Here is a 21,472-nt window from a genome sequence, read left to right on the forward strand (position 1 = left end):
AGCTAAATCAACACAAGTCTCTCATACTTCTAGCATACCAAAGCTCTTAATAAAAACCACACTAGGAACTGCATTATTACAAAAGGATAACATTACTGGAAACTGAATAGACTGGAAAAACACAGGCGGCTGATATTATAGCTACTCTGATGACACGAACACAGAGGTCTGATATTATAGCTACTCTGATGACACGAACACAGAGGTCTGATATTATAGCTACTCTGATGACACGAACACAGAGGTCTGATATTATAGCTACTCTGATGACACGAACACAGAGGTCTGATATTATAGCTACTCTGATGACACGAACACAGAGGTCTGATATTATAGCTACTCTGATGACACGAACACAGAGGTCTGATATTATAGCTACTCTGATGACACGAACACAGAGGTCTGATATACATCTGTAAGTACAAAAGCTTGGTTTGATAAAATGCATACCTGAGGCTGTCACACTCCATAACAACCTGTAATCGTACATATTTCAACAGTAGTCTTATTGTAACAGGGACCGTAATAACTCAGTTGGCTAAAGCACCCACCATGTAACCTCAGGTGAAGATCCCAGGTACATGGTTCAAAGCTCCATACCTGTGTCTGTTTCTGTTTCTCGGGAAGCTGAAAAATGGCTGTGTCCTTGGGCAAGACACATTACCAAAAATGCGCTGGGTGGCATGCAACGGGCCTCCCATATGTTGTCCAGTGAGGTAGTCACCAACTACTACAAGGAGACCCCACCTCAAATTGGCCCTGGCTGTTTACGGGGTAATTAACCCAGCAAACCAACAAACCATTTTTGCACTATAAACATTGCACCAATAGCAGTTTCTATAGAAAATAATTTAGGCACTACAATTCATTAATGCACAGATCTGTTAAATTTGTAAATGTGCCAAATTAGGTACATATACAGTAGATCTGAAATGATCCAATCTAGAAGTTATAGGATAATAAACCATTGTCAAGTAGCCACAGTCGACTGAATACACTGAAGATAAAACTTATCCATAGATAGAGTAACAACAAATTTATTATCCTGCAGTAAAGATACTTCAGCAAAACTACTTCCTCCTGAAATATAAATCAAAGCATACAATATATGTGGGCAAAATGATAATCCACACTGCCTCCTTTAGTAAAAACAGAAATATGACCACCTTATGTTTCAACAGTAAAATATTTTGCTTTTCCTAAATGTCGAAATGAACACATGAGCATTTTAAGACTAACACAAACAAGTCATCTTGGATCTGCTTCTACAAAAACATTTCCTTTAAAAAAGTTAAAGACATACATAACACATACATAGGAACACATAAAAATAGAACTCTTCATAACAGTAATCATGTCATAAATGAAACAAAAAATAAACATACATACACCAGCAAAAATATAAGTAAGCTTGATAAGCACCAGGTAATATCACTAAGGTAATTCATCGAGGAACAGGCTGATATACAAACGTATCTATAACAACAGGAACAGGCTGATATACAAACGTATCTATAGCTACAGGAACAGGCTGATATACAAACGTATCTATAACTACAGGAACAGGCTGATATACAAACGTATCTATAACAACAGGAACAGGCTGATATACAAACGTATCTATAACAACAGGAACAGGCCGATATACAAACGTATCTATAACAACAGGAACAGGCTGATATACAAACGTATCTATAGCTACAGGAACAGGCTGGTATACAAACGTATCTATAACAACAGGAACAGGCTGATATACAAACGTATCTATAACAACAGGAACAGGCTGATATACAAACGTATCTATAGCTACAGGAACAGGCTGATATACAAACGTATCTATAACAACAGGAACAGGCTGATATACAAACGTATCTATAACAACAGGAACAGGCCGATATACAAACGTATCTATAACGACAGGAACAGGCCGATATACAAACGTATCTATAACAACAGGAACAGGCTGATATACAAACGTATCTATAACAACAGGAACAGGCTGATATACAAACGTATCTATAACAACAGTAACAAGCTGATATACAAACGTATCTATAGCTACAGGAACAGGCTGATATACAAACGTATCTATAACAACAGGAACAGGCTGATATACAAACGTATCTATAACAACAGGAACAGGCTGATATACAAACGTATCTATAACTACAGGAACAGGCTGATATACAAACGTATCTATAACAACAGGAACAGGCTGATATACAAACGTATCTATAACAACAGGAACAGGCTGATATACAAACGTATCTATAACAACAGGAACAGGCTGATATACAAACGTATCTATAACAACAGGAACAGGCTGATATACAAACGTATCTATAACTACAGGAACAGGCTGATATACAAACGTATCTATAACTACAGGAACAGGCTGATATACAAACGTATCTATAACAACAGTAACAGGCTGATATACAAACGTATCTATAACAACAGGAACAGGCTGATATACAAACGTATCTATAACAACAGGAACAGGCTGATATACAAACGTATCTATAACAACAGGAACAGGCTGATATACAAACGTATCTATAACAACAGGAACAGGCTGATATACAAACGTATCCATAACAACAGGAACAGGCTGATATACAAACGTATCCATAACAACAGGAACAGGCTGATATACAAACGTACCTATAACAACAGGAACAGGCTGATATACAAACGTATCTATAGCTACAGGAACAGGCTGATATACAAACGTATCTATAACAACAGGAACAGGCTGATATACAAACGTATCTATAACAACAGGAACAGGCTGATATACAAACGTATCCATAACAACAGGAACAGGCTGATATACAAACGTATCTATAACAACAGGAACAGGCTGATATACAAACGTATCTATAACAGTAACAGGCTGATATACAAACGTATCTATAACAACAGGAACAGGCTGATATACAAACGTATCTATAACAACAGGAACAGGCTGATATACAAACGTATCTATAACAGTAACAGGCTGATATACAAACGTATCTATAACAACAGGAACAGGCTGATATACAAACATATCTATAGCTACAGGAACAGGCTGATATACAAACGTATCCATAACAACAGGAACAGGCTGATATACAAACGTATCCATAACAACAGGAACAGGCTGATATACAAACGTATCTATAACAGTAACAGGCTGATATACAAACGTATCTATAACAACAGGAACAGGCTGATATACAAACGTATCTATAACAGTAACAGGCTGATATACAAACGTATCTATAACAACAGGAACAGGCTGATATACAAACATATCTATAGCTACAGGAACAGGCTGATATACAAACGTATCCATAACAACAGGAACAGGCTGATATACAAACGTATCCATAACAACAGGAACAGGCTGATATACAAACGTATCTATAACAGTAACAGGCTGATATACAAACGTATCTATAACAACAGGAACAGGCTGATATACAAACGTATCTATAGCTACAGGAACAGGCTGATATACAAACGTATCTATAACAACAGGAACAGGCTGATATACAAACGTATCTATAGCTACAGGAACAGGCTGATATACAAACGTATCTATAACAACAGGAACAACAAACAACATACTGGGCATGTCCCCTAACGGCCCCGGCTAAAACAAGTAACAGTGACCTAGATCTTTACCAAAATACGTGAAACTACAAGTTATCAGAAATATTATGGTCCTTTACGATTGTGTGAAATTTGATAATAATCCCTCCGGAATGAAGCCACTAGAGTACTGACAAAGTTTGGGGTTAGGTAAGTACGTTGGTATAAGATGGACGTGAAGGTCTCACAGGTAGGTGACTGACAGTACACAATGTAAGAAAATGTTGGTATTTATTTTTCCAGAATTTTCAAATCCAGGTCACATAAAATACCGGTAAACAAATTCATGTTGGCTGTATCTATTGTAAACAATATTGTTCACCAAGGTGATCAATTTGATACTCATTCTAAAAGGAGAGTATTGAAAGGTGCCTTGGCTAGTGAAGTTATTAGTCAAGTGAGCAAAAAATCGAACTGATTTCATCACTGTAACGAGCAGAAATCTAACTAATTTCATCACTGTAACGAGCAGAAATCGAACTGATTTTATCACTGTAACGAGCAGAAATCTAACTGATTTCATCACTGTAACGAGCAGAAATCTAACTGATTTTATCACTGTAACGAGCAGAAATCTAACTGATATTATCACGGTAACGAGCAGAAATCTATTTCATTTCATCACTGTAACGAGCAGAAATCTAACTGATTTCATCACTGTAACGAGAGGAAATCTAACTGATTTTATCACTGTAACGAGCAGAAATCTAACTGATTTCATCACTGTAACGAGCAGAAATCTAATTGATTTTATTACTGTAACGAGAGGAAATCTAACTAATTTCATCACTGTAACGAGCAGAAATCTAACTAATTTTATCACTGTAACGAGCAGAAATCTAACTGATTTCATCACTGTCAAAGTCTAATTATTTCATTCATAAAGAATTTAAGATGATGATTCCCAGTCTGTTTGTATCATGGTGACCATGGTTACCATATAACTGATATATTCTGTAGGTCTAAACTTTCCTACTACAAAGTTCCTTAGTTAACAATAAACACAACACAGTAGCAGTATCAACTCTCATTACAAGTATCTGTTGTAACCCTAGAATACATGTATAAAGTCGACACACAGTGCTAATAACATCATACATACTTTCGACTACGTTGCTGTAAATAAACTGCTCACTGCTGTATATATTTTGGCAATATCAACCCCGGGGATGGCGGACCACACAATCTGTTACTCAAAGTCTAGGGGTGTTCATTTTACAATATCAGCCCCGGGGATGGCGGACCACGCAATCTGTTACTTAAAGTCCAGGGGTGTTCACTTTACAATATCAGCCCCGGGGATGGCGGACCACACGATCTGTAACTCAAAGTCTCTAGGAGTGTTTACTTTACAATATCAGCCCCCGGGGATGGCGGACCACACGATCTGTTATTCAAAGTCTAGGGGTGTTCACTTTACAATATCAGCCCCGGGGATGGCGGACCACACAATCTGTTACTTAAAGTCCAGGGGTGTTCACTTTACAATATCAGCCACCGGGGATGGCGGACCACACGATCTGTTACTTAAAGTCCAGGGGTGTTCACTTTACAATATCAGCCACCGGGGATGGCGGACCACACAATCTGCTACCTAAAGTCCAGGTGTGTTCACTTTACAGCATAATATACGATCACACTTATTAAGTTATTGATGAACAGCAATAGATGCAGGTGGGCTTATTATATATGGGAATATTGCTAGGTAATACAGTACATCAAATTAGATCAGTTAGATTTGAATCAATTGATGTAGATTTGGCGAGAAAAACAGGCGGGGTATGCAGTATTGCTGATTAAGTTTCCTGTTATTTTAGGCATTGTGATATAAAATGGACTATTAATGGTAAAAGAAAAATTAACATCTGACCTCCAGCTGTCACACTGCTCACAAACTGATTAAAGTACAACATTTACTGAAGTTGATGATCACATTTTTCAGATGATAATTAGTTATACACAAACATCAGCCAGCATTATGGCAGTACATGTATAGTTATAAATGTTGAGTAAGTTAAACTGTTGAAATCACCATAAATAAATATCACATCTGAATATCAAATGAAGATATGATTTTTTTTTAGATAGCTGGTTCCATAGTTTATTACCACGTTTGACCTAATAAGTGTGCCTGCCTGTGTAAACACACCTCCACCGGTTCCAGGTAAAGAGGATGAGTGTGTTAAACATATAAAACCTCCCCTCTCACTGCTCTCTTATACAATTTTAACTAATTATAAAATATTTACGTAAAGATATATAAAAAAAATTATTATTCCTAATCAGAATTCACCTACAAACTTTTACCTGTACATGGTTAACAAGAGCACCCCTATGTTTTTTTTTGTAAGACTCTCACAACTAAATTAGCCAAGCAGCTGTTGATTCGCCTGAATCAAGTCCCAAAAGGAAATGTGTTTTCGAGGTTTGTAGTTATTTTGAGTAATCAATTTAACATATAGAATAGGTACGTCTTATACGAGAATAAAGAGTTATATCTTAAGACCTGAAAAACAAAAATATACACTCCTACTTATAAAATATACAGGCAGGAATTCCCCAGGTGTGGGGTTCATCGTCCGCTGTTAATGTCAGCATTACTGGCTTTCAAGTACCCTGTGCTCTTATTTGCCAATAAACCTAATATACAATAACATCATTTTTCGAGCAGCAAAAACTTTAATTTGATAATTTGTAGGGATGGATCCACTAGTAGTAACATATAGTAAGATATTTAGTTGTGCGAGTCCTTGTAAAGCGCAAGGTGCATTTATTAGGTCTAATATGGTAATTATAAATAATATGGTAAGTATAAACAATATGGTAATTATAAACAATATGGTAATTATAAACAATATGGCAATTATAATCAATATTGTTATTATAATCAAATCAATAAAAATAATAGATACTTTGATACGGCTTCCAACATTTTAAACTAAAGACGTATTTCAAGAGATTGATTTTTCCTGCTACAAGTAAAACAATCAATCGAAGTTGTCACCTGTAACATTCTAATCTTATTGTAATGTTTCTATGTAATAAAATGAACAGGAAATTGAAAAACATTTTTTGCAAGAAAACATTTCAGGGTGTTCAAAATTACCTGTTTGAAAGGGGTGGGAGCCACTTGTTCAGAGGCCCCAATAAATATTAAAACATATTTAGTACAAGAAATACTATTTGAATTTGGATTCACAAGTGCCTCCCACACAGGTAATTCTAAAATAGCCCTAAATCGATTACAATTAATCTACAACACAATCCCAAGGGTACAGTGTACATGAACATAGAAAATGTCGACCTTGGAATTTGCAGTAAAAATCATCATATTACCAAGCAAACATTTTTGTAGATGCTTTCCAAGCTCATCAAACTGTAGTCATTGGATACTTAGTATCCGTTAGAATGAGAGAACTGGGATTTTAGTAACTGATACTAAATAAATGTCTTCCATCATTGATATTTGGAATATTTTAAAGAAAAATGCATCATATATAGGACACATGAGTTTTGCAGAGATTTCATTTTTAGAATGTTTCCATATCAATTGTTCTAGAAACAAGACTCTACATGACATTTACCATGAAAATGTGTCATTTTGATCAATAATGAAACCATCTCTATTATTTTGCTTTAAAGTAGCAGAACAAATTGACAGAAAAAACTCTTTGAAGAGGATTTTTTCTTGAAATTGAGATCTATGATAGATGTATGATGTAATATGACACCGGTAAGCTGGGAATTGTGTCATGTCAGGGGTAACAATCACCAACAGATACAAACTCTTACTTTTGATTGGCAGAACACAAAGAACAATACATATTTAGTAAATTTCACAACCTCTCTTCATCGATTCCAGGGAAACCAACTGTCACTTTTATTGTTTTGAGTCTCTGACAAATCTGGCATGGAGTTAGATCTTTTTTCACTGAGATTCTGTAGTTCTGCATCCACAACCTTCTTTTGTCTTTTCTCAATAAGTTTGGCTCCCGTGAAACCTAAACAAAAGAGGAGAGAGTTTAAAACTTTTCTAAATAAGTTTGGCTCCGTTGAAACCTCAACAAATTTTAAATAACAAGAGAGCTTCACTGTTTGGGACTTTTCTCATTAAGTTAAAATTGGCTCCAGTGAAATCTAAATAGGCAAAAGATGTAAGAGTTAGGGGGATTAAGATGTAAGAGTTTGGGGGATTAAGATGTAAGAGTTAGGGGGATTCAGATGTAAGAGTTTGGGGGATTAAGATGTAAGAGTTTGGGGGATTAAGATGTAAGAGTTTGGGGGATTAAGATGTAAGAGTTTAGGGGATCAAAATGTAAGAGTGTTGGGGGATTAAGATGTAAGAGTTTGGGGGATTAAGATGTAAGAGTTAGGGGGATTAAGATGATTTGATTTGAAAATATTTTATTGTTATAAACAAAAGGATCGGGCACAAGTTATTACAACTTAGAAAAAGCCCTCTCCACAAATATATGTTACAGAAAGTGTGATAACGACACAAAATGATTACATTGATTTATATAGAAAGATAGCAAGTAGTTGGAAGGAAAAGGGACAGATGTAAAGAAATCAGGATGAGAAGATGAAAATTGATATTTTTTATAAATTTACTAAGTGAAATGTTCATGCATAATGTGCACAAATTATTAATTGTTAGGCCAGAGTAATAATAAATAATAATACGTGGCACTATCTAGCTACACATTCAAAACAGGTCACTTATCAATTGTTCGTAGTAAACACAATCCATGGAACATTCTCTTATATCAAGCTTCTCCTTCCTAGGTTTCTTGTCCGTGTACCACGCATTCGAAATTAATTATACTGGTGAATTAACATATCATCATATGAACATATTACAATATAAACATTATCAAATTACATATTCTAAGTAAGACATAGGTTAAAGTTAGAATAAACATAGAGATATAGATGTTCACACGAATGCATGAATTAGAAACGGTCACTAAATTGAATAAAATTTTGAACTGTTCGAAAAATGAATTCATTTTCAGCGGTCGTCAGGTCTACGTTTCCACACAACAATAAATGCAAGCGAATAGGCTGATGATGTAAGAGTTGATTAAACATTATACGTCTAATATTCGTGTAATTTGGACATTGAAAAAAATAATGAAAAGAGTTTTCACAAGGGTAACCACAAGCACATGATGGAGATTCTACAAGATTAACACGATATAGGTCATAATTTAACTGGCTGCAATTGTGTCTAAGTTTTGTTAATATGATGTTAAGACGTCGAGTTCCGTAACTAAAGAAATCTGGGGTATTATTTAGATTATTTTCACGAGGTGTTATAGCACCTTTAAAACTTTTAACTGTTGTCTGGTTTCTGGTATTCTCAGGAAGGTTATTCCATATTTCTGTGGTTGCTGGTATAAATGATGATCTAGTGTTGGTAAGATTATAATTTAGCATTGTGTAGTTATTATTGTTTCTTAGAGGATATGGAGTTCTGTCACCTACTAATCTTGGAAGTAATGTATATAAATATGAAGGAGTTATCTTGTTATGCATTTTATAAAATAATGTTAAATTTCTCCGTTTTCGTCTTGTTTCTAATGTTTCCCATCCTGTTTCAGAATATAGAGAATGTTTACTAGCGTATACTGGCAGACCTGTTACCACCCTGGCAGCTTCTAATTGAAGTTTCTCTAGTGATTCGATGTTTGCTTTGGTTAATCCACTCCAAAGTTCACAAGCATATTCCATTAAAGGCAAGATAAAACATTTATAAATTTTGCCAAGAATGTTCCTATTTACCAAAAATTTGATTTGTCTTAGAGCATTTATTCTTTTTGAAGCACTTTTGCAAATAATTTCAACATGATCACTCCATTTCGCATCAGCACTAAATGTGATTCCAAGGTGCTTATGTTTATCTGAAAATTTTAAAACGTCATCACCTAACATAAGTTCTAAATTGTGATTTTTTAAAATATTTGAAATAAATAGTACGTCTGTCTTATTTGAATTGAAAGTAACTAACCATTTCTTAGACCATTCATTTATACAATTTAGGTCGTGGTTCATGACTTGTTTAATTTCATTACATGAACTAGAGCCAAAAATCAAAGATGTATCGTCAGCAAAAAGCCTTGATACACTGATTAGATTTTCTGATATGTCATTTATATATATTAAAAATAAAAGTGGGCCTAATACTGAACCCTGTGGTACGCCTGCTTTAAGAACCTGACTATTAGAAAACGATCCACCTATAAACACTTGTTGTTGCCTCGAATGAAGGTAGTTAATTATCCATTTCAAAAACTGTCCTGTAACACCATAAGATTTTAACTTTTCGATCAAACCTTTATGCCAAACTCTATCGAATGCCTTGGAAATGTCACAAAATATAACGCAAGTATGTTTCTTTTCCTCTAGATTTAAACAGATATTATGATAAATTTCAATAAGTTGGTGCACAGTCGAATGGTTTGACATAAAACCTGACTGTCTTGAATAGAACAATAAATTTTCCAAAAAATAATTGTGAATATGCTTAATGATGACTCGTTCAAAAACTTTCACGGCTGAAAGAAGGGAGATAGGTCTGTAGTTCGAAGGCAAGTGTTTGTCTTCTTTTTTATATAAAGGCATAACTATTGCTTGTTTCCATAGGGACGGGTATATACATTTTGACAAAGACATATTAAATAATAGTTCAAGGGGTTTGCATATTGTTTTTGCAGTATATCTTAACATATGGTGGCTAATGCCATCATTACCCGGAGCTTTACCTAATTTCAATACTTCCAAAACATCTTTGATTTCCGAGTTGCTAACTTGAATAGATGACAAAGAAGAATTTGTTCTAGAATCTAAAGATGGAACTATAGTATCACTGTCATCAAGATTTGTGATAGATGAGAAATAATTATTTAACACTTCAGCCTTTTTAGAGTCATCATATACAATGTTGCCATGAACTGGATCAATCAGTGAAGGAATTTCAGTTGATTTGGCGCTAGTTTTTAATAACCTTCTTAACAATCTCCAATACGATTTGGGGTCGGATATTACATAACTGTCAATAAGCCCTTCTACATTATTATAAAATGATTCACGTGCATATTTTTTCATATTATTGACTTTATTTCTAGCTCTTTTAAAAGAGTTAATATCTGTATCGCGTTTACTTTTTCTGCATTTTGTATGTAATCTGTCTCGTACTCGAATGCTTTTTCTCAGTTCAGACGTCATCCATGGCTTATCATTAGGTCTAATAGTAATAAACTTTTTTGGAATGCACGTGCTAACCATGGATTTAAATGTATTGGTAAACTTTTCACAAGCATCATCAATATTTCCAGTCTCATTAAACATTTCATCCCAAGCAAAATTTTCAATTTGCCTGTTAAGTTCATTAAAATCCGATTGTTTATAGCACCATATTTCACGTTTAAAAGCTACATTGATTTTACACGGTATTTCTATATATACAAGACATGCTTCATGATCACTGATAGTTCTATCTATAGGTAAAACGGACGATTCAATAGTTTTAATTTGTTCTGAGATAATTACTGGATCAAGAAGAGTTTCACTATTGACTGTTATCCGAGTAGGATCATTTATAACATTGTTCAAATTAAAATCATTCAAAATATCTGATAAAGGATGTTGCCTTGATACAGTGAGCATATCAACATTTAAATCGCCTACAATAATTATTTTTAACGATAAATCCAGAGCTTTCTCTACTGATGCACGAAATAATTCCCAAAAGGCATTAATGGTATTTGGAGGTCTATACACTGTGCACACCAAGATACTACTATGCGGAAAATCTAGTTGTATCCATATTAACTCACTATTAGGAATTTCTAAGTCCAAGCGTCTATTAGCTTTTATTTGAGATGAAACATATACTAGGATTCCCCCTCCAGCAAAATTTCTATCATCCCTGAACGGTTCACTAAAACCTTGTAATTCTATATCACGAGTATGTATGTTATCATCAAGGTGAGTTTCTGTCAGTGATATTATATTGTAATCACTTGCTATGTTTGCGATATAGTCTATTTTGTTTCTAAAACTTCTAATATTTAAGTGGAAGATTGAGAGCTCATTAGTTATTGGACCTGGATTTCGTTCAACATCCATACATATAAGCAACAACAATATGATAAATCAAAGTACTGGAAGTACTGTAAACGAACATTATTGTTTAATGCAAAATCAGTAATCTTCTTAGTTTTAAGTTGATAAATATACTGATATCGGTTTAGGAATTAATTGCAAATAATTTGAAATGTTTGCAGCTGTTCTGATTTGATTGTACACATGCATGTTTCTGTAAGGTCCTAATTGAAATTGGAAGTTTGTTGATCTATCTTGGATCGATGAAAATAAAATATGTCTTCTTTCTTGCGGGAAGGCATCATCAGTTATAATACAGCCAGGACTCTGTGACCTTATTGATGCCAACTTCTAATATGAACTAAATTTAGGCTAGTTCCATTGTTAGTTTGGCATACATAGTTGTATTTCAACTTAATATGATGAAACATAAAGAATTACTGAAAACCAAAACCAGAGCTGCTAATCAAGGCCCGAATTAGGAATGTATCCTATTGAAACTGTACTCAAGCATTTATGGTACTTCAAAACAAAAAACTTGACTCCTTTTGTTCAGGAATCATTTGATGTTAATAAATCTGTATATGAGAAGATAAACTTCTGGTATAATTACAGGATGGTAAACAATGTGATAAAGAATAACAACCAGATAAAGACTATCTTCATCGAATAATTCAGCAAACAGGAAAAGAAAACTTCAAGATTCATTTTCAACTTCAAACCTGATCACAAAGATTACAGTCCATTCGATGGGACGACACATTCCCTATTTATTGTCCTTTTCAAATGTTGATCATCCAATCATATTGAACCACACAATTCAGCAATGTAATTGCACAAATCACACCTTTATGTGGTGAGAACATTTTTGGGGGTGTTATAAGATTCCATAACTGTATGCAAATCGTGAAGCATTCCATATCTATAACTATATATATATATATATATATATATATATATATATATATATATATACATTGTACAGTACGTGTATATATTTACACATATCAAAATTGGAATGACACAGGAGATTTGCAAGTTTAAGTTTTCACCATCAGTCATGGGAGGTTTATGTAAAATGTTATATTTGCCGGGGTAATTAGTAATTTTGAGAATATATTTATGAAGCTCTATTCTGTACATTCTACCAGTGCTTAGAGAATGGACACAATTTTATGTTCTCCAATGTCAAAATTAATCATATGTAAAATATTAGGGGTTTACTCGCCATTCTAGGCCTGATTGCCGTCATAGTGAAATTACCAAAATGGACTTGAAATCAATATTTTTAAGAGAATGATCTATGACTTGGAATATTTCATAAAAATAATGTAATACGTCGTTTATTCACTTCATTCAGATCTTCAGACACCACATAATTTGTGAAGTCATATATAGAAATATATGAACCATTTTGTTATTGATTTATAGTTCACACAAGTAAGCACGAGATGTAAGCAGTACGTATATGTACCGCTATCTACCGGCATGACTGAGTACAGTAGACTACACTCGCTTTGTGGATATTGACAGTATAACATATATTTACATACTAATTCAATTTTAGAATTGTAACTGAAATCTTGTAACAGCATGGCACAAATAGTCATCTGAACATGTGTTGTATATTAAAAAAATATTTAAGGTAAATGTTCAGTTTATCAATTCATTGATTACTCCGTGTTTGAAGTATGGTGTAGTGAGAATTTCAAGTCCTGATCATGACTTGATGAAAATTTTAAATTAACAAATTATTAAAATGAATTTGTTTGAAAAATAACACAAGTTCCACAGCAATATTATAAAGAGAATCAATCACAATATATCAAGTTATAAAACTACAAATAACAATTAACGGCTGAATATTAAATTAAGTGAATATCACAAGTCTTTTTGCATTTGTTTTTAGATAATCCGTATTTCCGTTTTCCAGCTTTACCCAAAACCGAGAAGTATTTTAATTGCCGTTATAGTTGAATTACCAAAATGGACCTGAAATCAGTACTTTTAAAAAAAGAATGATCTATGACTTGAATATTTCATAAAAATAATTTAATACATCGTTTATTCACTTCATTCAGATCTTCAGACACCGCATAATTTGTGAAGTCATATATAGAAATATATGAACCATTTTTGTTATTGATTTATAGTTCACACAAGTAAGCACGAGATGTAAGCAGTACGTATATGTACCGCTATCTACCGGCATGACTGAGTACAGTAGACTACACTCGCTTTGTGGATATTGACAGTATAACATATATTTACATACCAATTCGATTTTAGAATTATAACTGAAATCTTGTAACAGCATGGCACAAATAGTCATCTGAACATGTGTTGTATATTGAAAAATTATTTAGGTAAATATTAACTCATTTGCTTGACTTCAGTTTTCAATTTATCAATTCATTGATTACTGTGTTTGAAGTATGGTGTAGCGAGAATTTCAAGTCTTGATCATGACTTGATGAACGTTCTAAATTAAAAAATTATCAAAATGAATTTGTTTGAAAAATAACACAAGTTCCACAGCAATATTATATAGAGAATCGATCACACTATTTCAAAAGTTATAAAACTACAAATAACAATTAATGGCTGAATGTCAAATTAAGTGAATATCACAAGTCTTTTTGCATTTGTTTTTAGATAATCCGGATTTCCGTTTTCCGTCTTTGAGAAAAATACGTAACTTAGGCGTATTGCATAGTAAACGTAGCCATGTGTACATATGTAACAGCTGATTTCAATCAGATTGACTTAACATGAACTTAACACCGTCTCAGTAGTTCGTCACAATCGAAAATTTGATCGTGAATTCGGTATTTTGCAAATTCTTTCAAAATACTTCCAGGTAAAGGAAAAAAATGCATATGGTCTCTATACACACACCAAAGATTAATAGATCCTATATTGGGTCCATTCTCTCGTAAAAATATCGATTTGGGTCCACTATCGGCCATTTCGGTAATTCAACTCTAACGACAATCGGGCCGCGATTCGCAAATGAAAAATTAATTTAAAATTCGTAAACCTCTAATATTTTACATATGATACAATTAGGCATTGAAAAACATATATGTGGGTCAATTCTCTGAAAATAATGCCAATTTATATTATAATTGAGCCCCATTTTTCTTCGTTTCGGTACATTTTTTGTATTTCCAAGTCTGCTTCACCTGTGGTCCGTTTCAGTAAATATTCTCGACTTTGCCGAAATAAAAACAAGATATATAATTGTTCATTTTAAACATGACAACTGCCGACCACACGTATCTAAAAGTGTTATTGTTGATATCATCTGAATATTGCCGTAGTTATCTGTCACTTCGATTGTAAACCCATTGCCAAAGTCATGGAAGAATCGACCAATCAAATTTGTTTAACGTTTGATTTCCGTAATCTTGCAGTTACCTCCCTTACAACAGTAAATACGTTCAAAGTATCGCCTACAACAAGCAATCCCGTGCACATGGCAACAAGATATTATCATTTGCATTTGATTTATTGGTCGTTTTCGTCAAAGGAAAATGGAATATGGAAATCGATGACAATGTTAACGCTATGACCAGTCACCCTGACCACAAATGCCACCTAGTATCTACCTTTCTCGCAACCATGTACTGTGCGCAGTACAGTATAGTATGATACAATGTATCGTCTCGTATGCCGTTATTGATATATTTCTTTCTCTAAATTATAGAAATATTCATCTAGTTGATAATGATGTAACATTCTAGAATATATATAATACACATTTAAGTAAATCGCGGACATATTTGCAGACCGATGCTATAATGTCAGCCGTTTTGGAATGAACACGGAAGAGCAAAACTTTCTAAACATCCGGAGACGAATGCACCTGCGCAATATTTGTTTACATAAATATATTGACCTGGAGTTATTCGCAAAGTTTAGGTGCATTTAGTCTTCACATTTCGCTAGCGTTATGCATTTCTCAAATCGTATGCATCTTGAAAACATCTACTGAATACATTTCAACATTTTCGGTAAAACTACTACATAAAACGAAGATGTTTTTGCAAGTAAATTATTTGAAGCGTAAGGCAATGAGGGCAGCCATATTTCATTGAAACAGACAGTAGATGGCGTATTGGTGAATGTGGCTACCAAATATGGTCATATTTCTCAGTCCAGTTCTTGATGGCAATAACCGAACATTAATGTTCGTTTAAAAATGGGTATAAGTTATTGCTAAGATAACTTTGAAATAGTCTTTGCATAATTAAAATACTTTTACATGTAGGAAGGTACATATAGATATTTGTCTTGCATCCTTTTAGAAGCGATGTTAATATTTGTCTAATAGTAATAAAAGTCTTTTTACAGACTAGACCGTATGCGTTTATATAAAAAAGTCCAATCGCGGCCCTATAGCTTTCTAGGCTGCTACCCATTGTCAAATACACATACAATACAAGGCATAGGGACACGACCGGACGCGCACGTACGAGGTAGTCTCGCACGGGATGTATACAACATTGCGTGTGAACAAGTATATCTTGGATATAACAGTATAGATAGATCAGATGATAGAAAAGTCAAAGAACGAACAAATAGAGAAAAGAGAGGAAGGAGAAACAACATGATAAGAAAGGTAATTAATGATAAATCATTTAAGTTGGTATTGTGAAAAATAATGCTTATCCAGGAAAAACCAAAACATTGAAAAAACGCCATATATACAATTTATATACAACGACAGGTACATAACATAGTACGTATATATATATATATATATAGTACTTATAACATATTGTATAGGTAATGTATCACACATATACCAGTATAAATGTAATTAATTTATCACACATATACCAGTATAAATGTAATTAATGTGTCCCACACATACCAGTATAAATGTAATTAATGTATCACACATATACCAGTATAAATGTGATTAATGTATCACACATTCACCAGTATAAATGTAATGAATGTATCACACATATACCAGTATAAATGTAATTAATGTATCACACATACACCAGTATAAATGTAATTAATGTATCCCACATATACCAGTATAAATGTAATTAATGTATCACACATATACCAGTATAAATGTAATTAATGTATCACACATATACCAGTATAAATGTAATTAATGTATCACACATTTACCAGTATAAATGTAATTAATGTATCACACATATACCAGTATAAATGTAATTAATGTATCACACATACACCAGTATAAATGTAATTAATGTATCACACATTTACCAGTATAGATGTAATTAATGTATCACACATATACCAGTATAAATGTAATTAATGTATCCCACATTTACCAGTATAAATGTAATTAATGTATCACACACACACCAGCATAAATGTAATTAATGTATCACACATATACCAGTATAAATGTAATTAATGTATCACACACATATACCAGCACAGCTGTAATAATTGTTATAGATTGCTTCCATCTGGTGAAAATTACCGGTTTGTTTGACATTCAAACTTAAAATTATGACTTTTATTTACACTTGTACTGGTATATACGAGATATCAAATACTTAGATGTACACAATTCACGTGCACGTACTGCCCTTAATTTTACTTTTATATGCCATACATCGACAGCTATATATGTTTATAGAATTTTAGCCTGACATATAAACATTACTTGTTTATTATAGCTAATATAGAACTCATACATGTAAATATAGAAGTGTAAACTTATCTGATCATTATTCAATTTACATACTGTGTTAATTCTCATCAATAACATGTCCACACTATTTCTAAAATTGCTACTAAGATATACCTACTTAAATCACCACGATACATATACATTGTACATGTATATATATTTATCTTATTCCTTTTTTACATCAGCATGACATTTGTGTACATACTTATTTTAATTCAAATTTGCAGATATACATGTAATTTTACCCTGGTACATGCATGCACATACTCATTTTTTCACTTGGTCTATTACATTTTACTTTGCTACAATATATGCATTGTATAATATGCAGTATTAAATGTATTTAGTAATTAACCCCGGTTTTTGTTTCGTGGTTATTTACGCAGGTATGTTTAAATACTTAAAGTATACTAGTTATATATATTTCAGCTTTATGCTACTAGTTCATATACATTTGTACATATTGTTATTCCTGTATATAATAGTTCTTATTTTATCATAAGAGAATACAGTTAGCTAATTTAGCTATTAAGATTTTTTTTTTTTTTTTTTTTTTTTCCTTTGCCTGCTGTAATGAAAAAAATTTCAATACACTGTATACATATATATATATATATATACATTTATATAAATAAACATGAATCAACAAAGAAAAAAAAAAAAAAAAAAAAAAATCTTGAAAGTTGATTAACACTAGATTCTATACCTTCTAAACAGTAAACACATTACAAATATTAACATGTTACATATGATACAAAGCTAGGTCATTAGCTTGATACTAATTGTGCAATATCCCCATACTTTTTAACCATGATCTTTTCTGTTTCGAAGGACACTCTGTAAAAAATACGGCCATCGTTTGTCCAAAATGAATGAATTTTTTTGTCCTTCTTTGCTTTTGCCAAACCGCGGATAATTTCCTGTCGGGTAGTTGTCAGGTCCTCTGTGATAAATACGCGGAATGCGTCAGTTTGGATGTTTTTCAACTTGGTTCTTGCCTGGTAAATTTTATTTTTAATTTTCCAGTTCCTTAAGCGGCATATAATTTGAGCCTTCCCAGCACGAATGTCACCTATTACATGTGATCTGTGTATGTCTTCAGGTGTAATCTTTACATATAACTTTGCGCATACTTCAACAATTTTTTCGTCCGTTAGCTGTTTCTCATTTTCTTTTAGGGGTACCCCATGAAATCTCAAATTTGTGCGTCTACCATATTGGTTTAATTCTTCATTGGAACTTTCAACAATGTTAATTTTTTCTTCTAGTTTTTCAACTTTGTCAATGAGAACAGAGTTTTCTTGTTTGAGCACTTTAATTTGGTCTGTGAGCTGTTGTATCTTAGTCGTAAATGGGGACATAGTCGCAGTAATCTGTTGACTTATAGCTGGCGCTAAAGCTGTTGCTAAACTTGGTACCAGTCCAGAAATAAAACCAGGGCTAGTAATAGTAGCTTGTACCAGTTGGGTAACATTCAATGAAGTTTGATGGATGGAAGTAGGTATAGTTGATTCTTTATTAACGTTATTGGCGGCCATATTTGGTGTTCTAATATCAGGTAGTGAAGATCTTCTACGTATTGGTAACGGAGATTCAATATTTAAAGAGTCTGGACTAATAGAATCGGTGATTTTTCTTTTCAAATTACTACTGGTAGGCGTACTACGAATATCTGCCATAACATAACACACGATTAAGATGTAAGAGTTTAGGGGGATTAAGATGTAAGAGTTAGGGGGATTAAGATGTAAGAGTTTAGGGGATCAAGATGTAAGAGTGTTGGAGCCTGGTACACACAAGGACACATGAAGTATTTGTGACAGACAGTTTGACTGTATGAAATGACAAGATGTACATATTCATGCACCGACCATGTGCATTTGTTTACAAACATATCTTGTCCACCGATTTGATAAGCAATCATTTAAAGTGGTGGGAGAAAAATAATCATTCCCTATTTAGGGAGTGTGACAAGGAAATCTCAGCCCTTGGGGAAATTCATGAATTCCCCCTTGGGTTTAGATTTCTTTGTCACACCCCCAAGGTAGGGAAGATTCTATTAAACGTAATGTATAATGATGGGTACACATATTTAAATCAGACTGCTACTGTTACAGACAGATGACTGCTCTGGACAGATATATGCTCACCAGAAGATTACCATACGTGGACTGAAATGAAAACAAATCTATAAGAAAAGTTTCCTTATAAAGCATTTATCACCAGTAAATTTGTACACACAAGTCGCATACCTATGGCTCCCCCTGCCAATCCAGCCATTCCCCCGATTTTGAATCCTGCCACCAATCCCACAGGTCCTGCCAAAACTCCACCTATCACCGCTCCAGCTATAGGTAAAGCTGCACTCTTCAGCTTACTAGCCTGTCAACATTTCAACAAAACGAAATCCATCAAACTACAAATATCACTGATGTAGCCACATACCCTGTATACTATGAAAATTTTGTTTTTACCTCTCTATTTATACAAAGACTAACATATCAATGTGGACCTTCCTTGATTTGGACATCTTCAACACCACATACAGTGTCCAACACCACATACAGTGTCCAACACCACATACAGTGTCCAACACCACATACAGTGTCCATGAACACCACCTACAGTGTCCAACACCACATACAGTGTCCAACACCACATACAGTGTCCAACACCACATACATGTCCAACACCACATACAGTGTCCAAAACAACATACAGTGTCCATCACCACATACAGTGTCCAACACCACATACAGTGTCCAACACCACATACAGTGTCCAAAACAACACACAGTGTCCAACACCACATACAGTGTCCAACACCACATACAGTGTCCATCACCACATACAGTGTCCATCACCACATACAGTGTCCAAAACAACATACAGTGTCCAAAACAACACAGTGTCCAACACCACATACAGTGTCCAACACCACATAGTGTCCAACACCAGATACAGTGTCCAACACCACATACAGTGTCCAACACCACATACAGTGTCCGACACCACATACAGTGTCCAACACCACATACAGTGGTCGACACCACATACAGTGTCCAAAACAACATACAGTGTCCAACACCACATACAGTGTCCAAAACAACATACAGTGGTCGACACCACATACAGTGTCCAACACCACATACAGTGTCCAACACCACATACATTGTCCAACACCACATACAGTGTCCAACACCAGATACAGTGTCCAACAACGCATACAGTGTCCAACACCGCATACAGTGCCCAACACCACATACAGTGTCCGACACCACATACAGTGTCTAACACCACATACAGTGTCCAACACCACATACAGTGTCCAACACCACATACAGTGGTCAACACCGCATACAGTGTCCAACACCACATACAGTGTCCAACACCACATACAGTGTCCAATATCACATACAGTGTCCAACACCACATACAGTGTCCAACACAACATACAGTGTCCAATACCAATTACAGTGTCCAACAACAACATACAGTGTCCAAAACAACATAGTGTCCAACACCACATACAGTGTCCAAAACAACATACAGTGTCCATCACCACATACAGTGTCCAAACCACATACAGTGTCCAACACCACATACAGTGTCCAATACCACATACAGTGTCCAACACCGCATACAGTGTCCAACAACACATACAGTGTCCAACACCGCATACAGTGTCCAACACCACATACATGTCCAACAACACATACAGTGTCCAACACCACAAACAGTGTCAAACATCACATACAGTGTCCAATACCGCATACAGAAACAGAAACATGGTTATAGGGAACCACAAGCACCTCGGACTTCCACCTGAAGTTACGTACTCTAACCGACTGAACTATTGCCTGTAAAGTATCTGTTTACCTTACCTAGGTGTTGTGTTCCCTATAAAGTATCTGTTTACCTTACCTAGGTGTTGTGTTCCCTGTAAAGTATCTGTTTACCTTACCTAGGTGTTGTGTTCCCTATAAAGTATCTGTTTACCTTACCTAGGCGTTGTGTTCCCTGTAAAGTATCTGTTTA

At 34.3% G+C, this 21,472-nt stretch overlaps 1 protein-coding gene across 1 annotated transcript in view; it reads right to left on the reverse strand.

Moving 5' to 3' along the window:
• Positions 1-1,015: 1,015 nt before the first annotated feature.
• LOC117317548 (syntaxin-17-like) overlaps positions 1,016-21,472 on the reverse strand; it is a 29,035-nt gene continuing 8,578 nt past the window's right edge. The window contains exons 7-8 of the mRNA XM_033872364.1: positions 19,687-19,816; positions 1,016-7,640 (exon numbers count right to left, since the gene is read on the reverse strand). Of these exons, the coding sequence (XP_033728255.1) occupies positions 7,489-7,640; positions 19,687-19,816 (282 nt within the window). The 3' untranslated portion in view covers positions 1,016-7,488. The remainder of the gene's footprint in view (positions 7,641-19,686; positions 19,817-21,472) is intronic.

This window comes from Pecten maximus, chromosome 19 (assembly GCF_902652985.1).
Source record: "Pecten maximus chromosome 19, xPecMax1.1, whole genome shotgun sequence".
NCBI classification, from domain to species: domain Eukaryota; kingdom Metazoa; phylum Mollusca; class Bivalvia; order Pectinida; family Pectinidae; genus Pecten; species Pecten maximus.